Below are 26470 nucleotides of genomic sequence, written 5' to 3'. Positions count from 1 at the left end.
TTGTTAATCACTGTACTCTTGCCCACTTTTTTTTTTTTTTTTTTTTAAGACCAATATCACTAAGAAAAGCACTCTGATTTCTTGGTATTCAAGACCTTTACATAACATAGGAAAACTCAATATGTTGTGCTAAAAGAACAGACTGACTACTAGTGTGTACCAAGAATCGAGTGAAGGAAGTGCAGAAACTAGTGCGGCACACTACACCTCTGGGTAGAACTTTAAAAAAACATACCTTTTGTACAGGAACAGGATCAGGCTTTGGTGCAGAGTGTGCTCTAAAAAAGAAAAAAACATGTACAAATTTAAAAATACATGTACTTCATTGCTAGGTTATTGAAATACTTTACCTGTTAAAGTATATTTATCTATCTCCTCCCCCACTAAATGTGGGTGAATTTTCACTAAGCTTAATTATTTCCTGCAAAGAAAGCGAGATTACTGGATTTGAGTCTACAGTATTGCAGCTAACATACGACGAAAAAAATGAACAAACTGGATTCTCTTACTCCAAAGCAACATCGAGGGCCCACCAAAACAAAACAGCCAACCATACATAGGAGTGCAAGAAACTACACAAGTTTCAATTAAGTTTCCTTCAGATTGATCCACTAAATGGCAGCCATGACAATTGTATGGCCAGAAATGTCACAGGTTGCTGCAGAAACAACTTTATGTTACCTCAGTATACATATAACAAAGGGCTCATACCTGCACTTAACGCCTTTGGTTTTTCAATAAGAACAAGTAATATACAGAAGTCATTTTGATCTCTGTTTAAGTTTTAGATTAAACTACAATCTTTTCAATGGCCATGAGCCATAATCTCAACAGTTTGCTTATTGTTTTCCTTTCCCTTTATATGATATTACTTCATTTAACTCAACTGCACCAGTCAGACTCTGTTTTAACACAGCACCATCCTTAGAGCAGGGCTAAAGCACAAAGCTTCTTTTGATTACTAAAAAAGGTAGTTCTGCTTTTGAAGGATTATAGCCAAATGAAGTTATTATTGGTACCTCATGTGTTCTTTCAGGTCTTCCAAGATAAGTTTAACATAACTCCAAGTCCTTTGCAGATAGCAACAAAAATTCTTCCTAACAGATGCAAATGGCGGGGGAGGGGAGATAGAAGGGGAGGAATGGTAACGGACATAATAAACACCACCCAAACTTTGTGATACCTACATGTTGCCAGTGCAGCCTTTAGTATCTGAGGGCCTCACCTAAGGTGTCTGTGTCGTAAAAAATACAAAATAAAATAAAAGGTACATAACCATAATAAAATATTTGCATATATATATATATATATACACACACACACACACACACACACAGCATCTTCCTCTAAAGATCACTTAATGTTTGAGTTCACCAAATATATAAGATGTTGCTGAGCAATATTAATCTTTTTTTTTTTTTTTTTTTTTGCAGGTGATATGGAAGAATGGCTCATCTCCATATTTTAAGACATTGTTGGCTGTATTTGGTACATGAGCTGTGGCACTTCAAAAATTATCGAGGAAGCAGCAATTATACATCATCCCAAATCATACAACCCTGATTTTCCAAAAATATTTGGAATTGGGTTTCGAATAAGGGAAGCTGGAACATTACTTCTGGAATGCTGCTGACTGGTGAAGAGTTCCGTTAATTGGTGAGCAGACAACTGAGGTTGCACTTTAATTACTAAGTATTGGTTAGGCTCTCCAGATCAGCACTGTATCAGCAGCAGGAAAGTGTGGAAAGCCAGAAATGGAGTTAAATAGATATTTCAGCTGAATCTATATAACTGAAGCTTCCAGTCCTGTTCATTTACAGTCTCAACTTTTATATGCTAAAATATTTACCCTTCCATTTAACTTCCAGGACACATCACCTTCTAATAATAAAATTTCTGCGTGTGAGTAAAGTCCTCAGGTAACAAGTGTGGCTTGTTACTAACTGGTGCAAATGGAGATATGTGTATTATCCATATATGTTGGCTAAATATGAGGGGCGGGGGGGGGAGAGAGAGAGAGAGAGAGAGAGAGAACACACATTTTTTGCCCTGCGTCTTCAGCGTTTGTTCATCACTGATGACACATTATGCACACTTCAACGATAATTCTGAACAGAGAGAGGTTTTTGTCCCTTTGGAGGAACGGGTCTGCTCTCCCAGTTTCCCACAGAATTTCCAGTCTATGAGACTACTGACCTCAAGACCTATAAAGCACTGGGGTGCATCATTAATCACTTCTAATTGAAGAGTTGTCAATTTACAGCAACAAAAGCAACAAGAGAACAAATGGCAACACGCATGGAAAGATTTCTTTTTATTATGACCATAGCTAGCATGAAACATGTATGTCATTCCATAGTTCGATACACTTATTGATGAAAAATTGCTATAATCTAAGCTGCCCCAGCAGTGTAAAAGGAAAAATGTTCATTTTTGAAGTTTGAGTTTTGTACCTAAAGATTCAACCAGAATTTTACACTTTGCTATCTCCTATTTTTAGACCTGGAATTATCACCATATTCAAAGGGTGAGGAGTAATTCACACCACCACGCTGATCAGTCTCCTTCCTAAAACTCTCCTGCTAAAGAACACCAAAGTGGAAGTAGGTGTTCAGGAAAATGGGAAAGCAAAGAGACAAACTCTCTCAACATTATAGCTACATTTTTATCATCCTTTCCTTGGCAGCCCTCTCCTAAAGTTTTCAGGAGATTATAACTGGTCCTTAACTTTTAGGCTGAGAGAAAAATTTTTAAATGACATTTCAGTTTGAGATACGTTTATGCATACAGTAGTTTGAAGTAGTACTTGCAAAGTGTTATTTTCTAATGATCTGCAAACTTATTTTGTCTTCAAAATGAACATGTAAAAATGCTATTTAAAAAAAAAGTTAATTCAGTTTCTGATCATTAGAAAAGTTCACAATATTCTTTTAGCCTTTGGAGTCAAACAGCATACCATTACTTAATTTTACCCTAAATACATTTGAGACTAGCTAATAAATGTGTTTCACGTTCCAAAACAGTTTTACTTGGGTTTGTTAACTCCAGACCACAACCAGCTAAATCTGTGGTTTATCTCAGATCACAAAGAAAATGCTTACCAAGCAAACTAAGCCACCAAGATGAGAATGAGAAAAATGTTATGGTGGCTATGCAAGTCAGTAAAAAAGAAAAATTCATAATTTAGGCTGAAACGCAAAGTGTTTCCAACACTTCGACCAAATGGAATGCTTCCTTAAGTACTTTAATAAGCACAAATGCTCTTCGTATTGTGACATATGCTAACGTATTAAAATAGTTTTAAAGCTTGTCTGCCTGCAGTATCATACGTGTCCCTTCTAGCTACACTCGATTTATCTCCTACTTTGCCATGTCATGACTTAAATGCCAGTTTTGCAGATAGCGATTTTAGTGGGTAAAGTGGGCTGAGGAGGACAACAAACCATCAGGGCTTTCACAAATCATGAAATACTTGTTTTTTTTTTACCATTAAAAAAAAAGTCACTTAATTAGGCTTGATGGTACTAATTGGAAGGAAGGTCTCTTGCTCTCCTTTGGTGTAACTAAGGACACCAGCTAATCAGAAGATGAACCAATCTAATTTCCACAACAGTAGTAAATTTATGCCAGCTCTTGTTTAGTATAATTCAATATAAAGACCACAAAACCCATTCATAAAACAGAGTCTCCAAAATGTTTTTCTTACAACAGTTTGTCACCATTAGAAAAATTATAAAATCAGAACACTTAGAGTGTTTTATTCCTCCAAAGTTTTGTACTTTCAGCATGACAGAAACCATATTCTACATGTTTTGAAATTTATATGTAAGCAATAGTCGAATGTATATACATCAACGTTGAGAAACACTTCAGTTCATATTTCTGCTTATCATATATACATTTTGTGTTTATGGTAAACCAAGAGGAATCTAATAAAATGTATATAATGTAAAGGTACTATTAGCAGGCCTATTACCAGACTGGCAGAGAACTTTGGTGGATTTTCCTTTAAATTTGCCACTACCAAATTGACCCTTACTCATCCTATGCTAACCTCAAAGTTAGGTTTACCTCACTCAAGATATTCATTAGTATGAATCCGTAAAATGTCAAGTTAGACTTAGATTCCACTGATACATACCCTATCTCCATTTACTATTTGGGAGATTAAAAATGCAACTACACAAGGTACAGCTAAAACCCTGTATTATTCATAACAATTCACATGTTTAAATTGTGGACTAAGAGTTTATAGACATGAGAGGAGTCAAAGTGATCCTGGAGTCCAGAATTAAATAATCAAATAATATTTTTAAAATAACTAGATACCGCACAAGTAATGCTATGAATGTACTGCTGGTAAAACCATTTTTTTAAAAAAGGGGAAATAAGAGAAAAGGAGAAAAAAATCCTGTGCTCAAGGATATTTATTACCACAGCTTCTAACTACCTTGGTCATCTCCCAGAATACAGACATGTAGCCTTTGGCCCTAGGGTAAGGGAGCAGGATTATCCAAGACTAGGTCCAGTTATTCAGCCTCTGTGAGCCACAACACCTCTCTGTTCTTGAAGTAAGGTTTAATCTCAGACTTTATAAACTTAGACAACCCACCTGTACCACATCAGATTTCTGTCATAATCTGACTTTGCTAGTTCAGAATCTAAGGTAAGGAGAAAGTATTTGTTCTGCACACTTGGTGAAGCCATGTAGCCAACACACATTTTAAACAGCTCGGAGTCTTGTTGTAATTCTGGGTCTGACTTGTGGCAATTATTAAGTAATGAAGTGTTTCTAAAACTGCAAAATTGCAAATCATCAACAAATTTGCTATTACACTAAATATTCCTCCTGTATCTATGAAGTCACCTGCTTCTTCCAATATAATATTTCTAGTTTATGCATTAGTCAGTAAGGATAGATAACCCTGCTCAGATAAAAGAAGAATCTAACGTTCAACCAAAACATTAAAAACAATGTTATTAAATTCATTTTGCATTTGTGAACAATATCTCCCTCCAGCTATATTTGCAAATATCACGTTGCAGTATTTCCCAATTCCATTCAGAATTAGAAAACAACAAAATACAATGAGAAAGACTTTGCCATATGGTGCTTCCAGTCCTACAAGAATTCTCTTTTGAGACTTCCAGCCTATTTTTGCAGATGCAAGAGATTTAAACAATTAACTCAGGTTTTGGATAAGAATCTGAAATACTGTGTGTATACTAAAGAAGGACAATGAACCTTAGGAAACTGGCTCATCACTATTAATCAACCAATCTGTAAGTGCTGCTTATGTTTTACAATGAAGTATCATACAAACTGTGAAATCAAGAATTTCTGCAAATGCGGTGTAAGTTATTTGAATTTTTTATTTATGAAGAGTATGTAGAACGAAAAGAAAAGAAAGTTTTTAAAATCTTACACTCAAATATTCATTCAAAAGGGCGAATGTCAAAGATCTGAGAAGACTCAAAGCTAAAACTGTATTTTCCAAATTTCCAGGGGGGCTGGGTGGCTCAATGGAACAAGAAAAGGATGATATGTAAGGCACCTGTTCAAATTTGGCCAGGTTTTTACAACAAGTCAGACCTTTCTGTCTCAATTCACTGATCACAGTGAAATCAGACAGTGATTTTAGCCTAGATTATTTGTGGAGAGACATCCACACCACAAAATTTAGTAGAGTTAGGACTGTCCCATCTCCATCAAGAAGTTTAGTTCTTCTAGTGATACCACAGTACTCCTTTAGGGGATAAATTAATTCAGTATCCAGGTCTGGCAGCCTTTCTGCCTTTCATAAACAATATATTCAGTTTAAAAATAAGTTTCTCCTGTTTTTTTTTAAACAAAAACTATTTCAGTGCTAATTTGCACCCCTATCATAAATCCACCATGCATACACAAACTTCTGTACCAAAGTTATTTGTTGTTTTTCAGAAGAAAACTATACTCCATCTGTATAAAAAGTCCATTTAGACCAGACCAACAAGATGAACTTTGTTCTGTAAACACACAGCAAGCTGTTCTCATGTGATTAATATTTTTATGACATTTAAAGTAATTCAAAACATTCCACCTTCCAGCCCTACCTTATTAGCTAAATCCATTAAGCTGTTCTTCCCTGTAGATGATATCTGGTAAACACTATTTATTCTTTAAATTCTCATTTTATTCATTCCCTTTACATTTATTTAACTTATAAAAATGGATTAACACAATATTAAAAAGGTTTTGGCTACAGTTAACCATAGTCAGGAAATGAATAATTAAGGCTGAAATTGCATGCTATTGTCACTGCAGCATAGGTAAACCACAATACTAAGGGCAATGAAGACTGAGGAATTTTATTGTGTCTCTAACCTCAATAATTAGGCACAAGCTGTTTGGTTGAGGATTAAATTGGATCTACAATATAGTTTATAGATTTTAGACAACATGAATCAGCCCTTAACAAATCCTCCATTTATTCAATATGCCAAAGATTTATCCTTCTTGCTGAAAGGGCACAAAATACAGGCATGGTTGGGATGAGAAGATGCTTAACTGTTCTGGACAGATGCCATCAAAACAGAGAGCCAGATCTTCAGCGGATATAAACTTACCAAGCTCCATTGAGTCAAAGGAGCTATGTCAGTTTACACCAGCTGAGGATCTGGTCCATAACATTGCATATGTTTAAAGTCCAAAAGCCAGAGAGCGAGAGAGAGACTGACTTCAGAGTTAACATCACACTGAGCTCATTTCTTTCAGTCTATCTGCGCATTCATGAGAAGGCCACAGGTGTACATTTGAAGATTTTTTTTAAACCAAAAGCTTGACCTCTGCTGAAACAGAGGCAAATACTCCCCACTTCTCTGCAAAAAGTTTCCTACTTGCAGTTGCCAATGATTAGTTTCATTTATCAGCCCCTGATTAAACAAGGTTTATACACACAAAATGTTAAAAATATAATTATTCAAAACTTTTTACACTTCCTTTTAGTCAAGCATTTTAAGCCTCCAGAAAGCCCACTTTTAAATTACAACAATGTGACAATGGCAGAACCATTTTTTTAACCCGTGGACAAAACCAAGGGAACGTGCTTGCAGCCAGCATCTGTCAAGTTTAAGCCAGCTGAAAGATTTTAATGGCCAAATTATAAACGCTTTAAAAAAAATGGAAATGCTGACGTACTACTCCAAGTTGCTAGTGGGCCCTGTTCCAGTAATGGCCTTTCCTACCACTTCTTATAACAACCAAACCAGGCTGGCAAGCTCTCTGCATAATTCGAGCTTTATTTCAATCCCCCCCCCCCACCACCACCGCCCTCCCTTGGCATGGTGTGGGGTTGAGGATGTTTCATAATTGTAATCCTGTATAAAACCAGGGGTTTTTTTTGTCTAAAAACAGTGAAATATTGCATCCTCAAGGAGCAACCCATTTTTTCCTGTCCTTCCAGATGATCGAATAGCAATTCGTAGCATCTCTCTGAGAAGCCACTGATGAAGGCAACTGTAATAAAAACTAGAGTATCTTAATGGCTTTGCCATTTTGGCCTGTGGTTTGAATTTTCTACTCAGTTTTATTTTCAGACAGTGGTCAGTTGATACCCAATTTACAGTGCTGTAACTTCTAAAAAAAAAAAAAAAAAAAAATGACAGGGTAAAAATGTTGAATGTGCGCATGCCAAACTATGACTTTTGCTAAGGGTTATCTGAACAAAAACAAAATCAGATGTAATTTAAAGCAAAGGAAAATGAGAAATATTCCATATATTTGTTATTGACCAAAAAACCCTTTATATTATACAAATAATTCAGGTACTTTTTATCTATTACTGTAACGGCTGAAATTATATACCACATAAAAAAGGAAACCGACAAAACATTTGTGTTATGGTTTTGTTTCCTGTTAATAAAATAATAATAATAACTGGATCTTATAACACTTTTCATCAGTAGATCTCAAAGAGATTTTACAAAGAAGGTCAGTGTCATTATCCTCATTTTACAGATGGGGAACCTGAGGGAAAGAGTGGGGACGTGACTTGCCCAAGGCCACTGAGCAAGCAAGGCAGGGGCAGAGCCAGGAATACATGTGTATTATCACATGGTTTGAGTTATCTGCCATATAATAAAGAAATATAACGTTTGTCTTACCTGCTGTTTTATATGCCTACCCCTGGAAGTAATTCACTGCTTCAGTTATCTTGTAAAGACAAGCACTGAGGGCCTGTAAGTGTGCATTCCAGTAGTTTCAGTGAAACAGATGTCTATGGATGTATACATTAACATTTTTAAGGTCAGGGAATTTATCAGGTATGGCATATCCAAAGGTCTATGTTATACTAAATGTCTAAGAAGAAACCGTCCAAGTTCATACCAGTTAATTATTAAATGAGTATAAAGCAGTTTCAGGTACTACACCTAAAAGTCGTCTTGCTATTTTTTGTGGTTTTACAATCATGTTTTCCTATTTTTTTTAAAAATGTGTCTTTGTTCTTGTTGCTCTGCAAAAAAGACCAACAGAAATAGGGGAACTGACTAACTATACAAAGGTACAAGTGAAATCAACTATACACAAAGTGCTACTCAAACATGTGAAAAATAAAATTAAGAAAATAATATTTTTTAGTCCATCTCAGCTGTAGTAATCTTAGGAGTTAATTGTAACAAGAGAATAACTTGTTCAGTCAGAAGTGTGATCTTTACATTAGTCTCTCTGGAAAATATATTCACACATTTCTTGGCTGGATAAAGTGTGCACAAAACTTAGTACCTTTGAACAATTACTTGCTTGTACTTAGCATATATTTTGTTCATGAGTCACAGTTTTAGAATTCATTAGCTATACGTTCTCATGAGGTTAATTATTTCTAAAACTTAACTTCAGTGTCTGACAATCTGAAAATGTTATGTATCATCTTCGTAGTCTCACACCGTGTGATTCCTCAGAACATGAGATAATTACTTCAGTAAAGCCAGGTAGAAGCAAACCAAGAGACGGTCCTTTTTAGCTGGTGCTTCAGTATTCAGTTAAACCAAACCTTACTCTCTTTTTATATTGAAGGCAGGCCCGGGACTTCTCTACCGTGTGTTGAAGCTGACACTGTAAAGGAGGAAGCTGCCACCGCCACCTTCTACTTTGGTATTTCCTCATGCAAAGACTAATGGGCTGTTTTCATGACCTCTCAAGCCAGCCACTGCTCACAGCCCTGTTCCTGCGGTTTTGTGGCAATCCTACTGAACACATTTTTAAAGACTAAATGCAGCTAGACAATAATGTCGTCTTATTATATGTTATTTAAAACAATGTAAAATGATCTAAGTAAAAACTATTATATATGTAGTAGAATGCTGAGATCGCCACAATTTATTTGCTCAAGGGGATAACATTTAAAACTGTATCTGCTAAGGCTGAAGGTTCAGAAGTTGCTGGGATTCCCTCCAAGACCTTTTCCACTTGGCTTATTCAGAACACCTTGTCCAGTTCTGGGAGAACACTTCATCCAATTCTCTGGGATCCAAAAAGTTCAGTTTGACTCCAGATTTCATCACGCGGGTTCCTTTATTTGGCAGACAGCAAAGCTACACTGAGTTGATCAGACTCAAGTGGAGGGGGTGGGTACAGAGAGTACCATACACCCACAGTTACACAGCAAACCTCCTCTTTGTTATACATTTACACATTAGATTACTTTTACGACACACTGCATCACATTTTGGGATTGGCTTGGTTACTTTGCAGGAACCAATGATTGTGCAGCATGCCCTGTCCATTCCTATCTTACCTTGTCCATTGTTAGTAAATGGTTCCCTGGGTGTTCTCCCTCTTAGCTTAGCTGGCTCAGACATTCTGTCTTAGCCTACTGACCTACTTACTTATCTTATGCTGCACCCACATCTTGAATACTGTGTGCCCAGTCTCAAAAAGAGATATATTGGAATTGGAAAAGGTTCCAAAAAGGGCAAAAAGAATGATTAGGAGTATGGAATGGCTTCCATATGAGGGGAGATTAATAAGATGGTGATTTTCAGCTTGGAAAAGAGAAGACTAAGAGGGGATATGATAGCGGTCTATACAATCATGACTGGTGTCAAGAAAGTAAATAAGGAAGTGTTATTTACTCCTTCTCATAACACAAGAACTAAGAGTCACCAAATGAAATTAATAGGCAGCAGGTTTAAAACAAAAGGAAGTATTTCTTCCACACAACGCACAGTCAACCTGTGGAACTGCTTGCCAGAGGATGTTGTGAAGGCCAAGACAGTAACAGGGTTCAGAAAAGAACGAGATACATTCATGGAGGATAGGTCCATCAATGGCTATCAGCCAGGATGGGCAGGGATGGTGTCTCTAGCCTCTGTTTGCCAGAAGCTGTGAATGGGCGACAGGAGATGAATCACTTAATCATTACCTGTTCTGTTCATTCCCTCTGGGGCACTTGTCATTGGCACTGTCGAAGAACAGGATACTGGGCTAGATGGACCTTTGGTCTGACCCAGTAATGGCCATTCTTATGGTCTTTTTATAGCAGGAGCAGAGCATGCAGCCAACAGTGGAGATGCTGACACAGGTTAGGAAAGAAGGATCAGGGGTCAGGTGAGGTGGGAAAACTCAACTCAACTCTCTTGGGCTTGGGTCCAGTTCTGGCTTAAAAATTAGGCCTAAGCAGCCCTCTAGTTGTGAGGCTAAAATAAATGTTCTGTGTATAAAGCACCTCAGCATTTGTGCAAACCCCCTTTCACCATCAAACAAGTTTCATAGACAATGGTTAATCAAATGGAATTAATTCTCAACTTGCAAGACATCAGGCAGCTTGTGAGCAAGTTCTTCAGTCCAGTATTCTTTCAGCCAACAGCGGCAGCACTGCAGTAGGGAGCACCAAAAACTATTAAACACTTTTTGACTATTTGAGCCTTATTTATGTCAATGAAGTGAAAAAACAAAAAGTTCTAGGAGTAAAATGTTACATAACAGAAACTGATCAGCAGCACATTAAATTGAGAAATGAGTTTATAAGAACCTTGCCCAGAACATCATAATAAGGTTAGGCAAGAAGTAGCTGCATTTTTTATTCCAATAAATTAATGATTCTTCCAGTCTGAAAAGGAAGCAAGATTAGTGAAAAATTGTAGTCACTGTGCCAAAGGAAACTAGCAGATAACAAACATGAATAAATCATACTGAAATACAGGACAAGCAAAGATTTTTTCCTTATAACTCAGTTTCTGCAGATAAATGTCTAGATGAACTGCTGTATAAAGGAAGTGAATGACAATATTGGTAAAAACAAGATGCTGCTTGATTAGCCACAAAATGTCTGGAAGTGTAAAGAAGGGTAAACATTTTATAGTTTATAAAAAGTTATCACTGCATCCTGCCTCATATGATGTGCATAGAAAAATGTGCTTTTAATTCTTCCTAGTTAAGTGTACAATAAAACATTTGTTGACTGGTTGATAGATTAAATTTAATCTATCAATTTCCCCCACCCCCAATCACCCAATATCATCCCCCTTCAGGTAAAACAGAAGGGCCTGAAAACGTTCCTTCAAAGTAAACAAACTTAGAAGTGAATCCTTCAGCTGAGGGCCCTACACTAAGGTACCCTATCTCCAGCGCTACGACAAGCAGTTGCCCAGGTCCTCATCTGATCTCAACTGTATCAGTTTCATCTAGGGAGAGAGGTGGTCTCACTTACAAGGACCCAAATCATGGTTCCTTCTATTTCTGTCCACCCATAATCCTTATATCAAAACATATGATACCAAAACCAACTTCACTGGTGGAAAAAAAATCTTAAAACTGCAGTACATTTATTACAGAGTTTAAATAGCATTACTACCTAAAGACACATTAGCTTTAGCACTGCACTTCCTTGATTTTATTGGCCTTTATAACTGCAGTATATTTTTTTAATATATTTAAGGTGGTAAGATTCGTTGTATTGCAGATCAGACATATGAAAGACAAAGTTATTTAGGTCTTAGTATATCGGCCTACTATAGTTCCAGGCGTATGAATACTTCTACTTGAGAATATTCTGCAGTCATACCAAGTCTCTATTGCTTATTGTTGTCAATGGCCTCCCTTAAGCAAAACCGACATGTCCAGCCACAAGTCTAAGTGCAAGTGATGTGAAAGTCAGAGTGCTTGCCAGAGAAGTCTATAGTGTGGACATTTTTTTTGTTTATAGCAAATACTAAGCAAGAAAGAAGAAATGCAAAGAAATAACCATCACAAATGTAAAACTGAAGCCAGCAGTGACCCCTCCACGAAAACTAAAATTCCTGTTGACAATAAACCAACTGGGGAAGCATTTATTATGGAAAATTCTAACAAGGCTTGAATTACAGGAGTATAAAGTATACTACTCTAATTAAGCCATCACTTGCAATGGTGAAAGGGGGGAAGTTAACAATCCCATCCAAACTAAGCCATTCATCTAACAAACTAGTTTAGCTAAAGAGTTTCCCCTTCCCACATTTACATAATAGAAAATGCATGAGATTTTTTTCTTTTTTCTGCTTGAAATGCTATGGAAGTAACGTTCATGACAAAGCAGCATATGAAGGAATTAACTGCCTTTGTGGGTGACTAATCACTGAAGAAAACTGAGACTTTGAAAACCACAAGACCTGTTGGGAGTTTTTCACGACATCATGAACATTATTCGTATTGTACATCAAGACAAAAAGATTAAGCAACCTCTAGAACAAAGGTTTTTATTGCTTTTTGTGGGTTTGTGGTTCTGTGACACTGCCCTGACTTTCCACTGACAGCATTTTGGAAGTTGTGATTGCTCAAAGATCAGATGAAGTTACGAAAATCTTTTTGCAAGAATCAGTTGTGCTGGGTAGGATTTTGTGAAAGACAAGCTGGTGAGTATTTGAAAGAAAGGAATTTTTTCCTAGACTGTGATTGGCTCAAAATCACAAACGATGACAAAAATATGAAAAGATTCCCTCTTAGCTTGGGTCTTTTATTCAAGCTTTCGTTTACCAATGCACTATAATTAAATTCAACTTCTTCAGCTGTGGAATTCACAGTATCACCCACCACAGTCAGGCAGTTACAGCCTGAGTAAGACACTATACTGCACTGCTGATTTCTGACTCATGAGGAATGATCTTGCATGAGATCAGACAACTTTGAATACGAGAGTTAACCATTTTAATGTGCTAATTTTTCCTGTATATCCAGATGGCACAGACACTTTTGAACAGCTTGTCTAACGGCTTGGTTCATAGCCTTGTCCTCATATTTTTATTCTTCACCTCCCTAATCCATAGAAGTTAAATAAATAGCTGAAATTTAGAGTCAAAACTAGTGTTTATGTTCCCTGTACTTTAGATACAAGTTATTCTGATCAATATAGTTAATGTGAACTATTTGCTGCAGCTGGAAGACAGAGCCCATTTTAAGCCACAAACTCCCTGTAATCCATTTAGAGACAACTGTTGTTTGACAGTAGGTCACCTATTCGATGATAATTAAAGAATACTTCCAGTTAGCAACATGAAACCTTGTGTGCTTCAAAGTATAGCGACAGGTGCGGGGAATGTTCTTTAATTTAGAAATAAAAAGTATAAATAGACAAAAGGACATCACTTAAAGCACCTAAACAGTGAGACAATGATGATTGGTTATTATAAAGGAAAAATTATATAAATTATACAAAAGACTGACACAGCGTAGGTTTTAGTGCAAGTCTATCAAATAAATTAGAGTTGAATAGACTCAGAATCCCAGGCTTTGGCCTGATGTACGCAGTGTATAATGAAGGAAATAAGCTCTATGGAAATATGTTTATGAATGTATATATACACACACAACATAACTGGAATATGTTTTATGTTACATATGCCATGTAACATCTCTGTAAAGGTTATGATCTACTGAATGTATTCCTCCTATTTCTATGCCTTTATCATTTTTGCAGTTGAAGTTATGAATATTGGTTGTATATTTGCTTCATTTCTAAATAGCCTTAGTAAGAAGCATTTGGTCAGCTTCTTGAGAAAGGAATGCGCAAGTTAAGTGCCCAATCAAGAAGCACTTAACAGACAATAGAACTTGTCCACATCTGAACTTTCCCAGGAACGTGGCTTGACTGGTAAGGAACTCAGTTTTGCAGGGACATGTGACTTGCCCATGTGACTCCAAAACTCCATTTTGTAGCTGGACTTTGCATCAGAGAGAGGGGGTCTCCACCCACAAGAGAAAGTCTATTTAAACCCCTGGGAGGCCCCTCCATTTTGTCTTCAGCTGGCTAAGGAGATATCCTTGGGGGTGGAGGGGCTACCTGAAAGAAACTGGAACAAAAGACAGTAACTACAGGGGGTATGAGTGATTGCTGGACCCGGACTAAAAGGAGATTAGTCTGTAAAAGGAAGCTTACTGGAACTGTTAAGGTTTTGTCTGTATTCAGTTTTATTAGACATAGACTTGCGGGTTTTATTTTATTTTGCTTGGTAATTCACTTTGTTCTGTCTGTTACTACTTGGAACCACTTAATTCCTACTTTCTGTAAAATAACTTTTTACGTATTAATTAACCCAGAGTATGTATTAATACGGCGAGAAGGGGGGCAAACAGCTGTGCATCTCTCTCGATCAGTGTTATAGAGGGCGAACAATTTATGCGTTTATCCTGTATAAGCTTTATACAGGGTAAAACAGATTTATTTAGGGTTTGGACCCCATTGGGAGTTGGGCATCTGAGCGTTAAAGACAGGCACACTTCTGTAAGCTGCTGTCAGTTAAGCCTACAGCTGTTAGGGGACGTGGTTCAGACCTGGGTCTGGGTTTGCAGCAGGCTGGCGCGTCTGGCTCAAACCAGGCAGGGTGCTGGAGTCCTAAACTGGCAGGGCAGGAAAGCGGGAGCAGAAGTAGTCCTGGCACATCAGGTGCCAGCTCCCAGGGGGTTTCTGTGATCCAACCCATCACAGCAATGCTCTGAAGATCCCCCTTTATTCTTAATATTAGGAATGCAGAACCAAGGCAAACCACTTTTGGAAACAAGCATTGAAACAAATAACGTAGAGCTCTTTGTAATGCACAATCACGTTAAAGAGGAGATACATCATTACTGGAAAAGGCGTCAAATTTTCAACTTCAAATCTATTTATCTACAGTTCATGTGACAAGTAAGTACTGTCCTATTCCAAACAACATTTGGTCTATCTTAAAACTGAAGAATTTCCATTTATCTAGGCTTTGTTGGGGACACTGGGGCATGGCCACTAGGTAACTCGAGGGGATGGAAGACCATGAGTGTCGATGAAGCCCCCTCGCACTAGGCCCAAGTGTCCTTGCCCCCCCACCCTGCCTGGAGGCACTCGCAGCAGCTATGCGTACTAGGCCCAAGTGTCCTTGCCCCCCCCCCCCCCCCCCCCGCCTGGAAGCGCTTGCAGCAGTTATGCTGAGGATCTGCAACAATATGTTACAGAGTCAGACTGCCTGAAACTAAACAAGGCCAAACAGGGCAGATATGGAAGAACAATGCTGAATAAAGCAGCTTTATGTATAGTTTAACAAATGATACAAAAAACAAGGGAACTAGCTGGTAACTGGATTGGCTGGCTACATGGATATTTAGGGCAGCTTACTATTGGATAAGTATGCTGAAGAAAGGATGTATAAAAGCCTGTGTAACTTCCTGCTCTGTGTGCAGGATTTGAGATTCTATTCTCCCTGTACCTTTTTGCAGCTGCAAATAAACTTTTCTGCCTATCCACCCCGTGGTGATTATCGGGTGAAGCACACCGGGTAGCAAACCAACCTCTGCTATTGTTTTGCCTCTCGGCACTGGGTGCCGGCAACAGCTTTACAGAGCACAGGAAACACTAGCAAGTCATGCAGGACTGCCACAGGATTATCAAATCCCACAGCTAATTCTGTTTTTGGGAAGTAAAACAACAGGCTTAAAAACATTTTTATAAGAAATGTTTTAGACCTGGATAAATTAGATTATTCTTCAGATTTAATATCCTACTTGCAAATTGATAAAGCTATTGTATTTAGTACACATGACTAGCATTAGAGAATAAAGACAGCTAACAAAGATGACTTGTTTAATATTCACAGTCATTTTCTCTACATTGATGCTTCCCCAGTAACACTTTTTATAGAATGAATAAAAATATTACAGTGCTTCCCATATCTCCATGTGCTTCAAACACTACACAACTAATAATCTCATGCAGTTTTTTACCAAATTTAAATCTGTCTGGTCACATGGGCAAAATCAGATTTGTATTTCCACCTTCTTAAATATGATATGGAGCACACTGTCTATTGGACACCCACTGTGAAAGCCATCACATAAGTTAGCCATTTCTGCTGATGTTTTCTTTCCCTAAGAGCTGGCTGACTCAATGCTTGTCTTATGCTTTGGGAACTATTCTTATGCAATAAATTCAAATGTCCAAGAGGAGTTCAGCACATAAAAAATTCCCAGGGGATAATAAAATGGTGACATTACCAAACAAAGTTACTAATTGCCCTCAGGTTAAAACAGGTTCTTCAACTTTGCAATCTAGCCTTCACCCTGTCAACTTCAAGAAATATATAAACAAAACAGATCACACCTCAGGTGCTCAGATTACTCTTCATCAGTTTCTACAGCTCCACAGCTTTAAGCACTGATGCCTAGAGCAAGGAACTGCAGATTGGAACACCTGGATTCTAGTCTCCAATCTGTTACTGACTTGTTATGAGACACTCAGCAAGTCACAGTTTCTTTACTTAAGTTCCCCAATTTGTAGAATGGGATTTAATACCTTTGTTTAAAACTTTGAAACTGTCAGAAGAAAGTTGTTATAGTATTCGTATTTATTGTTCTATTTATAAATGCAAAAAAATTAGCATTAATGCAATGTTGTAGTTGAAAAGTAACACACTTGGGAAGTTCCAGCACTTAACCTCTCTCTTTTAATATTGACTTATGTACATTGCAAATTCTGTACCTTTTACTCACACTAACAAATATAAAAGGTTTGCATTTAACGAGAAAACAGATATACAAAAATCTCGAACACAATTTTATAAGCCTTCAACCGGCACAATCCTGAGTGTTCTCAACGTCAACCGTAGTCATTAGGAGTTGAGGGTTTTCTATGCCTCACAGGAGGTACTCAACACCTTGAAATTCCAGCCCATACAATTCACCACCACAACACAGATAAATGCATCATTTCTGGAGCGGATGAAACTTGGCAGCTGTTTCAACATGCACAGTAATATTATACAAAAGTTTAGCACAGGAAATGAAGAACAGCATGTAACTGAAAATATAAAAAAGCAATACCAGGTCTACCTTGATTCTACCACACACTGGAATTTAACAATCACAAGCAGTTAGAAACATCAGTTTTAGGTCTTCAATGAAAGACACCACATCCAGAAGCAATAGGGCCCCCCAACAGCATTTTGAATCTCTTAGCTCAGTATTGAACTTAAAAAGGGAGGAGTGACAGCTCCTACAGAATCAGCTACACATCACCTGGAGTTTGCATTGGAAGTCTCCCATCTACTTACTAACCAGGCCCAGCCCTGCTTAGTTGATTTGATAACAATCACAGCCCTAGGTGGCATGAGCACGTTGTGGACAGACATGAATTTGATAAGCATAGGTGACAGATAATACAGTAGAATCTCAGAGTTATGAACTGACCAGTCGACCACACCCCATTTGGAACCAGAAGTACATAATCAGGCAGCAGTAGAGAGGAAAAAAAGCAGCAAATACAATACAGTACCATTTTAAACTTGAACTACTAAGACAAAAAAGGGAAAACAGCATTTTTCTTCTGCACAGTAAAGCTTCAAAGCTGTATTAAGTCATTGTTCAGTTGTAAGCTTTTGAAAGAACAACCAGGATGTTTTGTTCAGAGTTACAAACATTTCAGAGTTACTAACAACCTCCATTCCCTAGGATTTTACTATATTCTAAATCAGAGTTAAGGGAGTGGATAGTCTTTTGAAGCAAATTAATTCCCTTCCGTTTCTAAACATATTACTAACCACATTAACATGTCCTTTGCAAAGGTTAAGTTACTGAATTCATAGGACAGTGCCAAAAACATCCCCTCATATATGGATGAGCATTACTTATCTGGATATATTTGACTGCCTTGCCCTTTATTATTCCACCTACTCAAATGTTGATTGGCTTAAGAGTTGGTCACTATGCAATATACGTCCTTTTAATTAAGTTACTAAGGATATTTTTCTCTAAAATCTCAGAGTTTATACACTGGTAATACTTCCGTCTAATGCCGTTGATCCAAGAAACAATGAGTATCAAAGTGTTATGTCTATCAGATTCAGTCCCCACCCTGATTTGAAGAGTATCAGTTTGACAACAGCTAATCCAAAAGCTATGCATAAACTTTCTAAATTCAACCATGTCCTGACCTAAACCTGTTTTAGCTCAGCTTAATGCTAAAACGACTACAAGTTACTTCTCTCCTCCTAAGTATCTGTGAACTGTTTAAAAAGAAAATTAAATCCCATCAGTGTAAAATCAGATAGAAGATTCTGTGAACTCTTCATTAATATTTGTATTACAGATATGTCTAGAAGCTCCAACAGGGATTACAATCCCATTGTGCTAGGCAACTAATCACCTTGATTGAGCGGTCCTTCAGCCCTCATATAGATTGTGCCAATCACAACATGTCTTCCTTTCTTATCGTGGCTTTCTTTCTCCATTTGGGGCCAAGCCTTTCCATGATAAAAATCTTCCCATCTCTTTGGAGGTCAGTCGAGTGGTCATTTCAGGTTCTGTGGGTACCACTCGGCAACAGCTGTAGTTCATCTGTTGTCAGTGAGCCTAGCTATATGCCCGGCCCATTGCATTTTGCTTTACCTGCTTTTAACGACGACGTCCTGCACTCCACTCTGCTCTCTGATCACTTCATTGGGGAGTCAGTTGCGGACTGAAATCCCCAGAATTCTTCTTTCCATCGCCCTCTCCATGACAGAGGGTTGTTCTCCTCTATCTTCGTCAGCACCCACATTTCAGTGTCGTACAACATTGCTGGCGATACTGTTGAGTTGAAGAGGTTGGCACATGTTGCCTTGTTGATTTTTCCTTGGTGGACATCCTTGATAGAACTGAACGCATGCCAACCAGCTTTCTTTCTTCACAAGTGTTCGCCTTCCTGATTGTGACACACGTTAATTTCGTGCCCCAAATAAACGTATTGTTCAACCTCTATTTGTTGTCCCTGGACTATTTGGGCTTTTGGCAAGGCATCAGACCACATAAATTTTTGTTTTAGAGCGGTTCATTTTCAGTTCGACTTGGCTGCTTTTTGTGTCGAGTTCTTACAGCATTTTCTGTAGTTTGATAGTGTTTTCAACAATCAAGACGATATTGTCTGCAAATTTGAGGTGGTTTAACTGCTCTCCATTGACGCTGATTCCACCCTTCCAGTTCATCCGCCTCATTACCATTTCTAAAAAGGCTCTGAAGAGTTTCGGTGAAACCCTGTCTCCTTACTTCACACCTTTTTTGACTGGGATGCGAAGCAGAGTGTGCAACAGAGTTATATCCATAATGTAGTCAGTGATGATGTCTGGACAGTGATGATAGACTGTATTCTCCAGTAGGTCTATTAAGTGCTATTAAGGTGTCAGACTACCAATCCAGGGAGGGTACAGTTGTCCTTCTTCTTTAGGTTGGGTGCTAGCTAAATTGAGGAGGTAAACATACCATTGACAGCACAGCCAGCGGGTGGCTGAAAAAATGGCTAAAACAGCACATATAAATGGGCCCCAGTTCCTTGCGTGTCCCTTGATCCATTCTGTGGCAGTGGTATGGAGGCAACTCACAACATGGGCAATTACAAATAAGTAATAACAAGGACTTTATCATCAGGAATGTGTGCGTTTGTTTACAGCAAAGACTACACAACTGCACAAGCCGATCTTTAAAAACCAGAAGAGCAGTTGGGATTTAGTTCTGCTTGTTTCATATTTATACTTTTTTTTTTAAACACTTCCATGGGCGTGCATACCTCTTCTATTGCCTTTATTGAACATTCTCAAGCACACTGTTTCCTGTAGTACATGTCCCTGATGCCTTTGAGAAGCCTCATGAAAAGCATAGGGATAAATTTTACTTTAGACAAGCATACACTATGAAATAAAAGCTCAACGTCCTTGGGTGTGGAACAGTTTTTACAACAGCTGTATTGTTCTCATGTGGCTGCTGACAATTACTGTTAAGCTTTACAAGAGGTAATTTTGATTGAAGAGGTAATGTTTTATTTATAATAATTTATTTTGCAGTTTAAAAATTAGGTATTGAGACAGTAATTGCAAAGCTTCAAAGCTGAAGTCTATCTATGGTGTCCCAGTTGGCTACTTTACAGTGTGCCAACAGAGCTAAAATGTCACTACAGATCATGTCATTCTGTGAGGCATCTGTGTTATTTTAAGATGCGAAGATAAACTCCAGCCAACTTCACATTGTTTCCTTGCATCTTTCACTCCATGGCCACTGACACAGCTTAAAATAAACGTACAAGAACAATGGCACCACCTTTTAAGTGCTTGCTAACAAGTCTCTTAAATTCCAAATCTTTATTGACCTACGCAATCAGTCAAGTTTAGAAAGGGTCTGAAAGATTTCCACTAAGAATGACAGAGAAATCTGAATTCGCTCTTTCAGATGTTCATAACTTGAGAGTGAGGTGCTGGGGGGGAGACAATGTTTTGTTTCATATTTTCAAGTTCTTACATATGAAGGCACGTCCAAGTTTTCTAGAACATAAGTTGAAAAAAGAGTATATATTACATCAGCTGCACACACGTTTGCTACAACCCTGTAAATGTGTACCCAGTCTCAAACTGCTGGGAATAGCTTGATCACTAAAAACATTTGCTAAAACATTATGTTCATATAAAAGTCAGGAATTTTTACTCATGTTGTTTGCCACCCCACATTTTCTGTTGCTCGGTCTTCAGGCCCTTCCAAGTGTTCGGATTTTTTATTTTAAATGAGTCTTTTTAAAAATGATGAGTAACAAAGAAGTTTGTGTAACCAATGTTTCATATGATGAAAACCTGCGATGCCTCATCAATGGCATGACTGACAAACCCTTGATTCAAATGGATTGGAAGCCGTCTGGGTTAATCAGCTTGAACAGGTCCACTTCATGGGACTTGACAATGATGGCGGCGATGATGGAGGAGAAAGATCTCAGCCTCCACCACAACTGTGGCCAAGGAACATCATTGTGCTTTATGTCACAGACTAACTGCTGAAACTCTGCCAGCAGAAATTCTATTCTCTCCCCTCCCTTCTGCTGCCAGTCCACCCTACCTCCACTCTGGTTGTTAGTAAACCATGGCAAGCTGTGAGGCTAGTACGAAGTGGCATCTAAGCACAGGAGATGGCACTGATGGAGAGTTTCTGGCTTTCCACTTCCACATTCTTAGCCCGCTGCCACTCTGGATAGCGGCACGCTGAGCAGCAAAAGCCTGAAAGACTACAGAAGGAATACTGGAAATATCAAAATAAAGTTAAGCAGAGATTCCTGTGTGGTACTTCCGTTGTGTCTGTCTTATTTTTTTAGTAGCATTCAAATGCATTGAAGGAGAGACAAGTGGTAACTTAAATGCCTGGTGAATCATTATGAAAAGAATGGGTAAAAATGAAAGGAACAGGTCTGCCCTAGGTATTAGCAGTTGAATTCTTTGATTTTGTTTTTCAAATAAAATCATTTAGGTGACTCATACAATGAACAGGATTAATAAAAGGTATATCGTTGAAGTCTGTGGCTACCTGGGCTCACCCTTGTAATTCCTCTTGGTCCCAAAGTATGTAAATTATCCATTCTATTTCTCTTACTAACAGAGAGACAGTCTCAAACATTAAATGTACACAAAGTCAGCCAAAGCTGCAGAGATAATATACACATTTAAAAAAAAACTTTGCTTTGATAGTAAGTATAAACTGATTGGTAAAATGCACCTCCATGCAAAACGGCATTGCCAACTGCAACTTTCGCACTCTCTTGCTTTAATTTTTTTTAAAAGAAAAATGTCAACAGTTCCTTCATTTATTCTGACCTTGAGCAAATGTGTTTTGTGTCTGCAAAATAGCAGCTAATGTCAGAAGTAGCTTAGGGCCAAACCTGCAAATATGTCTCACTGAAGGTCATCTGTACTTCCACAGGAGAAGCTCTGCACCTTCTAGAATGTCCACATTTTGTAGACTATTGCTCCACATCACTACAGGCCAGACTAATGAGGACTACCATGTTCCACAGGCAGCAGTTCTAACCAGCAGAGCCACAAGGAGCTTACACTGCATTATGAAAAAATTTGTGAAATACTTATTTCATCTGAAATTCTTTCTATGTCAGTATTGAAGATTAATTAATATGCCCAACTAGAGACTGTGTGAATATATTACACAGCTTACATGTAGTGAACAAAGCATTTTAAATTTTCATCTTTTGTAATTTGTTTTATTGCCAGCACTATTGGTGATGAGCCAAACTAAAATTTGGCCTTTTTTTTTTTTATAAAAAGTGCATTTTATTTTCTACCTGAAGACATGTGTAAGTTAGAGACATAGGAGTCCATCCTTCCTGCTAAGGTAAAAACCTGCTAGTTTAAATACAGCCTCATGGTCATAGGAAACAATTTCATAATTTCCCACAAAATTCTCCACCACAACATTGCATTAACATGCTTTACCAGTAAGTTTGCTTAAAGTAATTTTATAATACAATTGCATGTGGTACCTGAGTATATGGTCTGCACTGTATTTACTATAACAATTTCACATGTGTCCACCCACTATAGGTAGGGCCCTACCAAATTCATGGTCAATTCTGGTTAAATTTCATGGTCAAAGGATTTTAAAAATCATAAATTTCAGTGTTTCAGATATTTAAATGGGAAATTTCACGGTAATGTAACCGTGGGGGTCCTGACTCCAAATGTGGTCGTTGTGGGAGGGAGGTCGCAAGCCTATTGTACCAGGGGGTCATGGTATTATCACCCTTACTTCTGTGCTGCCGCTTTCAGAGCTGGACAGCTGCTGGCCGGCCACTGAGCTCTGAAGCCAAGCTCTGCCTTCAGTGCTGAGCTCCCGGGCAGCAGTTGCCGCTTTCTGGCTGCCCAACTCTGTGAAATCTGGTCTCTCCTACAACAGCCACATTTCACGGGGAGATCAGATTTCACGGTCCGTGATGCATTTTTCATGGCCATGAATTTGGTAGGGCCCTAATTATAGGCCACATTCTGCAATCACGTTATCTGCACACTCACCTATTGACCTCAGTGAGCGTTACATGAGTATATCTGTGGGCAATACTTGACCCCTACTGTCCATACCCGAGTATTCTTATTCGGTCTTAAGAACTTATGAAGCTTTACCAGCTAATGCACAAAATCTACTCACCGATCCCTTACCATGAGGGCTGGTGGTAACAAAATAAGCTATGTTTATATTCAGTGGTTAACTAACTAACATTGTTACTGTGATGCTTAGGGTGCCCATATTTTCCAAACAGATGTGACTATTGTTTCATCTTCCCTTCTTTAGTATACCATGTGTATCTGTTTGTTTTCTTCTGTCCCAGCCCCAACTGTAGGCCCTTCTCCTTTATTTTTATCTCCTCCTCACACCTCTGCTTTAATTCTACTTAATTTTTCCTCCTCCTCCCATTTATCTTGTCTTGTGTTCTCTTATTTCTTCCCTCTGTTCTGCAGGCTCTCTCCCTGATCTAACATGATATGGAAGATTTTTGAATGGCAGGCCTGTGTTGGCTCCCATCCAGACCTCCTTTCCTCCAGGCTTTTCTGTCAAGTAACTGTCTCACATATAAGGTGGAGTACCAGATCCAGTGTTGCTGAAGCCGTGTTGGTCCTAGGATATTAGACACACAAGGTATGTAAGCTCGAAAACTTGTCTCTCTCACCAACAGAAGTTGGTCCAATTAAAAAATATATATATAATTTTTTTTTATATATATCCAGGACAGACCCAGGTGTCCTTCCCTCTGGCTGGCTGCTGTCACAGCCCAACAGTGCTACTAAGGCTAAACAGCGCATCAACAGGAACAGATGTTTTAGGTTTATATTGGGGGGGGGCGGAATCATGAAAAAATGCCAGTTTCATCATCTCAGGTAATACAATAGAACAGTTCCTGAAAATTAGGAAAAAAATCCAGTATCTATGAAGCTTAGTTACCCTATACAAAATGCAAACACACCTGCCCAAGCATTCATTTAACTGTCAAATTAACTTACTGGTCTTTTATGGGTTAATGAGATCTTGTGGAAAACGACTGATTTGTAAAGCTGTTACCTTCCTCCCAACACTTGGAAAGAAAATAACCGATATCTTAGTATATGGCTGGGAAAAAGTTAACTATCAGTTGCAGGCACATCTCTGAATTCAAGTGTTTCAAAGACTGAAGTGAAAATATTATACATTAAGTTTGCAGATATAAAATGTGGTGTTATATATTACGTGTAACGTTCATTTCACTAAATTCACAAAGCTGTTTCACTTGAGAAATATAAATTTCATTTTAGATTTCATGTAAGAAAAAATACGATAGTAATCTAAAATCATGAGTTATATCTGCTCTCAGTTATGTTCATAAAAACATTCTTCAGATTTCTAAAAATCAGCAGTGCATCTCTAACAGGCTATCACACACACAATTTCTAGTCTCTCACTGTGTAAGCTTATTAGTTGTAAAAGTCCTAGATAAAATATAAAGTAATGTTTGAGCTCTCAGTTTGATTAGAAGTTGAAACCTACTGTACTTTCCCCCTTAGAGCACACTAATGTGAAATAAGAGAGAGACTGAGAATCTTGTGTTAAAGTTTATGAAAGTTCCACGATTCTGTTCGTGTTACAGTGTGTAATGCTGTGGACACATGCTGCTTTGGAGGGCAGAGGTCAGTCATAATTCCACAGCAGCATACAGGCAGAAAAAAACACAACCAACCACCTCTGAGAAAGACTTTTAATTGTCCTACTACAGTTAATTATTCAAGTCACAAACAAACATTTGCTTACAAACCACAACACCTGCACACATAACTAATAAGATTGAAAGTTTGTATGCATACATGTGAAACACGGACATACAAATACACACAGTAAGAGTCATATTCCTTTCCATTTTCCTTAGATTTCTATTTTTGTAGACTCATCCTCTTCCACATTTCTCACATGCACCAACCTAGTTCTTCCAATGTTCAGGTTAAACATTTTTAGGTTTAAAATTCCATTTCATGGGAAGAATGTTATGTTAGTCAAATTGACAGCATGTCAAAACTGAAGGGAAAAAATGCTGAACAGTCATTGCAAGTTTAAGGTTCACAGGGCCCTAAAAGGAATATTAAGATCCAGAAATGTTAAAGCATGTAAATCTGTTGTAAATTTAAATGCAGTGAAGAGACATTTAAACCATTTGCAAGTTCACATTTAGTAGAGAGACTACACTCAGCTGAGTTACTCATTCTACAAGAACGCTGAAAAAACTTCAAGACCTAAATTTACTCTAAAACTTTATGAGGCACAGAAAATGAAAAGTTTTGCTGCCATCAGCTTCAATTTTCTCAACTCTAAGCCACGTGCATGCACGTGCACACACACACACACACACACACAAAACGTGATTCTACTTATAACAGAGTAAAATTATGCGACATGCACAAGAATCCAAATTCAGCTCTGGTCAAATATGCACAACTTTCATGAACTTCAATACGAGATATGCTGGTTTCCACGAAGACTGAATCTGGTCACAACTAAGGACAATTACCTCTTCAATTATATGGCACCATCTTCCATTCTAAATGATCTTGCAATACTTTACATCACACTTGTCAAAAACTTTCAGAAACAGCAAGTTTTAAAGATCTGTGGGTCTATATACTAAAACAGTTTACAATAAAAATGTTTTTAATTCTGATGAAGACATACACTTCTTGACATTCTAGTTTCTCCAGTTGATCAAAATTTACCAAGTTCACTTAAACGCTATGTGCATATGTTCTTGCCTTTCCTCCTTTCTTCCTTCTCTTTATACCTACTTTGCTCTAATTCCTTCTCCTGTTGGCAAGAAGGAAGAAAAATTACTTTCCATTTCGTGGGAGGCCATGTAAGTTCCTAGAGAGAGGGAAAATACCACAGCATTTTTACCTTTTCTGTCATATTCTTACTTTGTTCAGCCAATGTCCCTTGCTCTTTGCCATATTACATTATTTTCCCTCTTGTTCCCTTTTTCTGTTCTGTACCTCTACACTCCCAATTTTATAATCTATCCTCAATCACCCTGATTTCACCCACACCTTCCCCCTCATTTTCTGCTTTTCCCAGACACACACCTTGGAAGTCCATTACACTGCTAAGATCAAATAGGTTTAATGTATCGGTTTGCTGAATTAGTATATGAATAGCATGTTGATGAAGTCTGATGGTGATAATCTACATTTT

At 38.0% G+C, this 26470-nt stretch overlaps 1 protein-coding gene across 8 annotated transcripts in view; it reads right to left on the bottom strand.

Annotated features, from left to right (window-relative positions):
• Positions 1 to 26470, bottom strand: part of PDLIM5 (PDZ and LIM domain 5) — a 183881-nt gene that overhangs the window by 85656 nt on the left and 71755 nt on the right. For 7 of the 8 annotated variants that reach the window (XM_073340724.1, XM_073340718.1, XM_073340717.1 and 4 more), the window contains exon 4: positions 236 to 278. The exons of the other annotated variant lie outside the window; for it this stretch is intronic. In XM_073340724.1, coding sequence (XP_073196825.1) covers positions 236 to 278 — 43 coding nt within the window. The remainder of the gene's footprint in view (positions 1 to 235; positions 279 to 26470) is intronic. 8 annotated transcript variants of the gene reach the window in all.

This window comes from Lepidochelys kempii, chromosome 4 (genome assembly GCF_965140265.1).
Source record: "Lepidochelys kempii isolate rLepKem1 chromosome 4, rLepKem1.hap2, whole genome shotgun sequence".
In the NCBI taxonomy this organism is placed as follows: Eukaryota; Metazoa; Chordata; order Testudines; family Cheloniidae; genus Lepidochelys; species Lepidochelys kempii.
The sequence above is the reverse complement of the archived record's forward strand: the minus strand, read 5'-3'. Positions and strand labels throughout refer to the sequence as shown.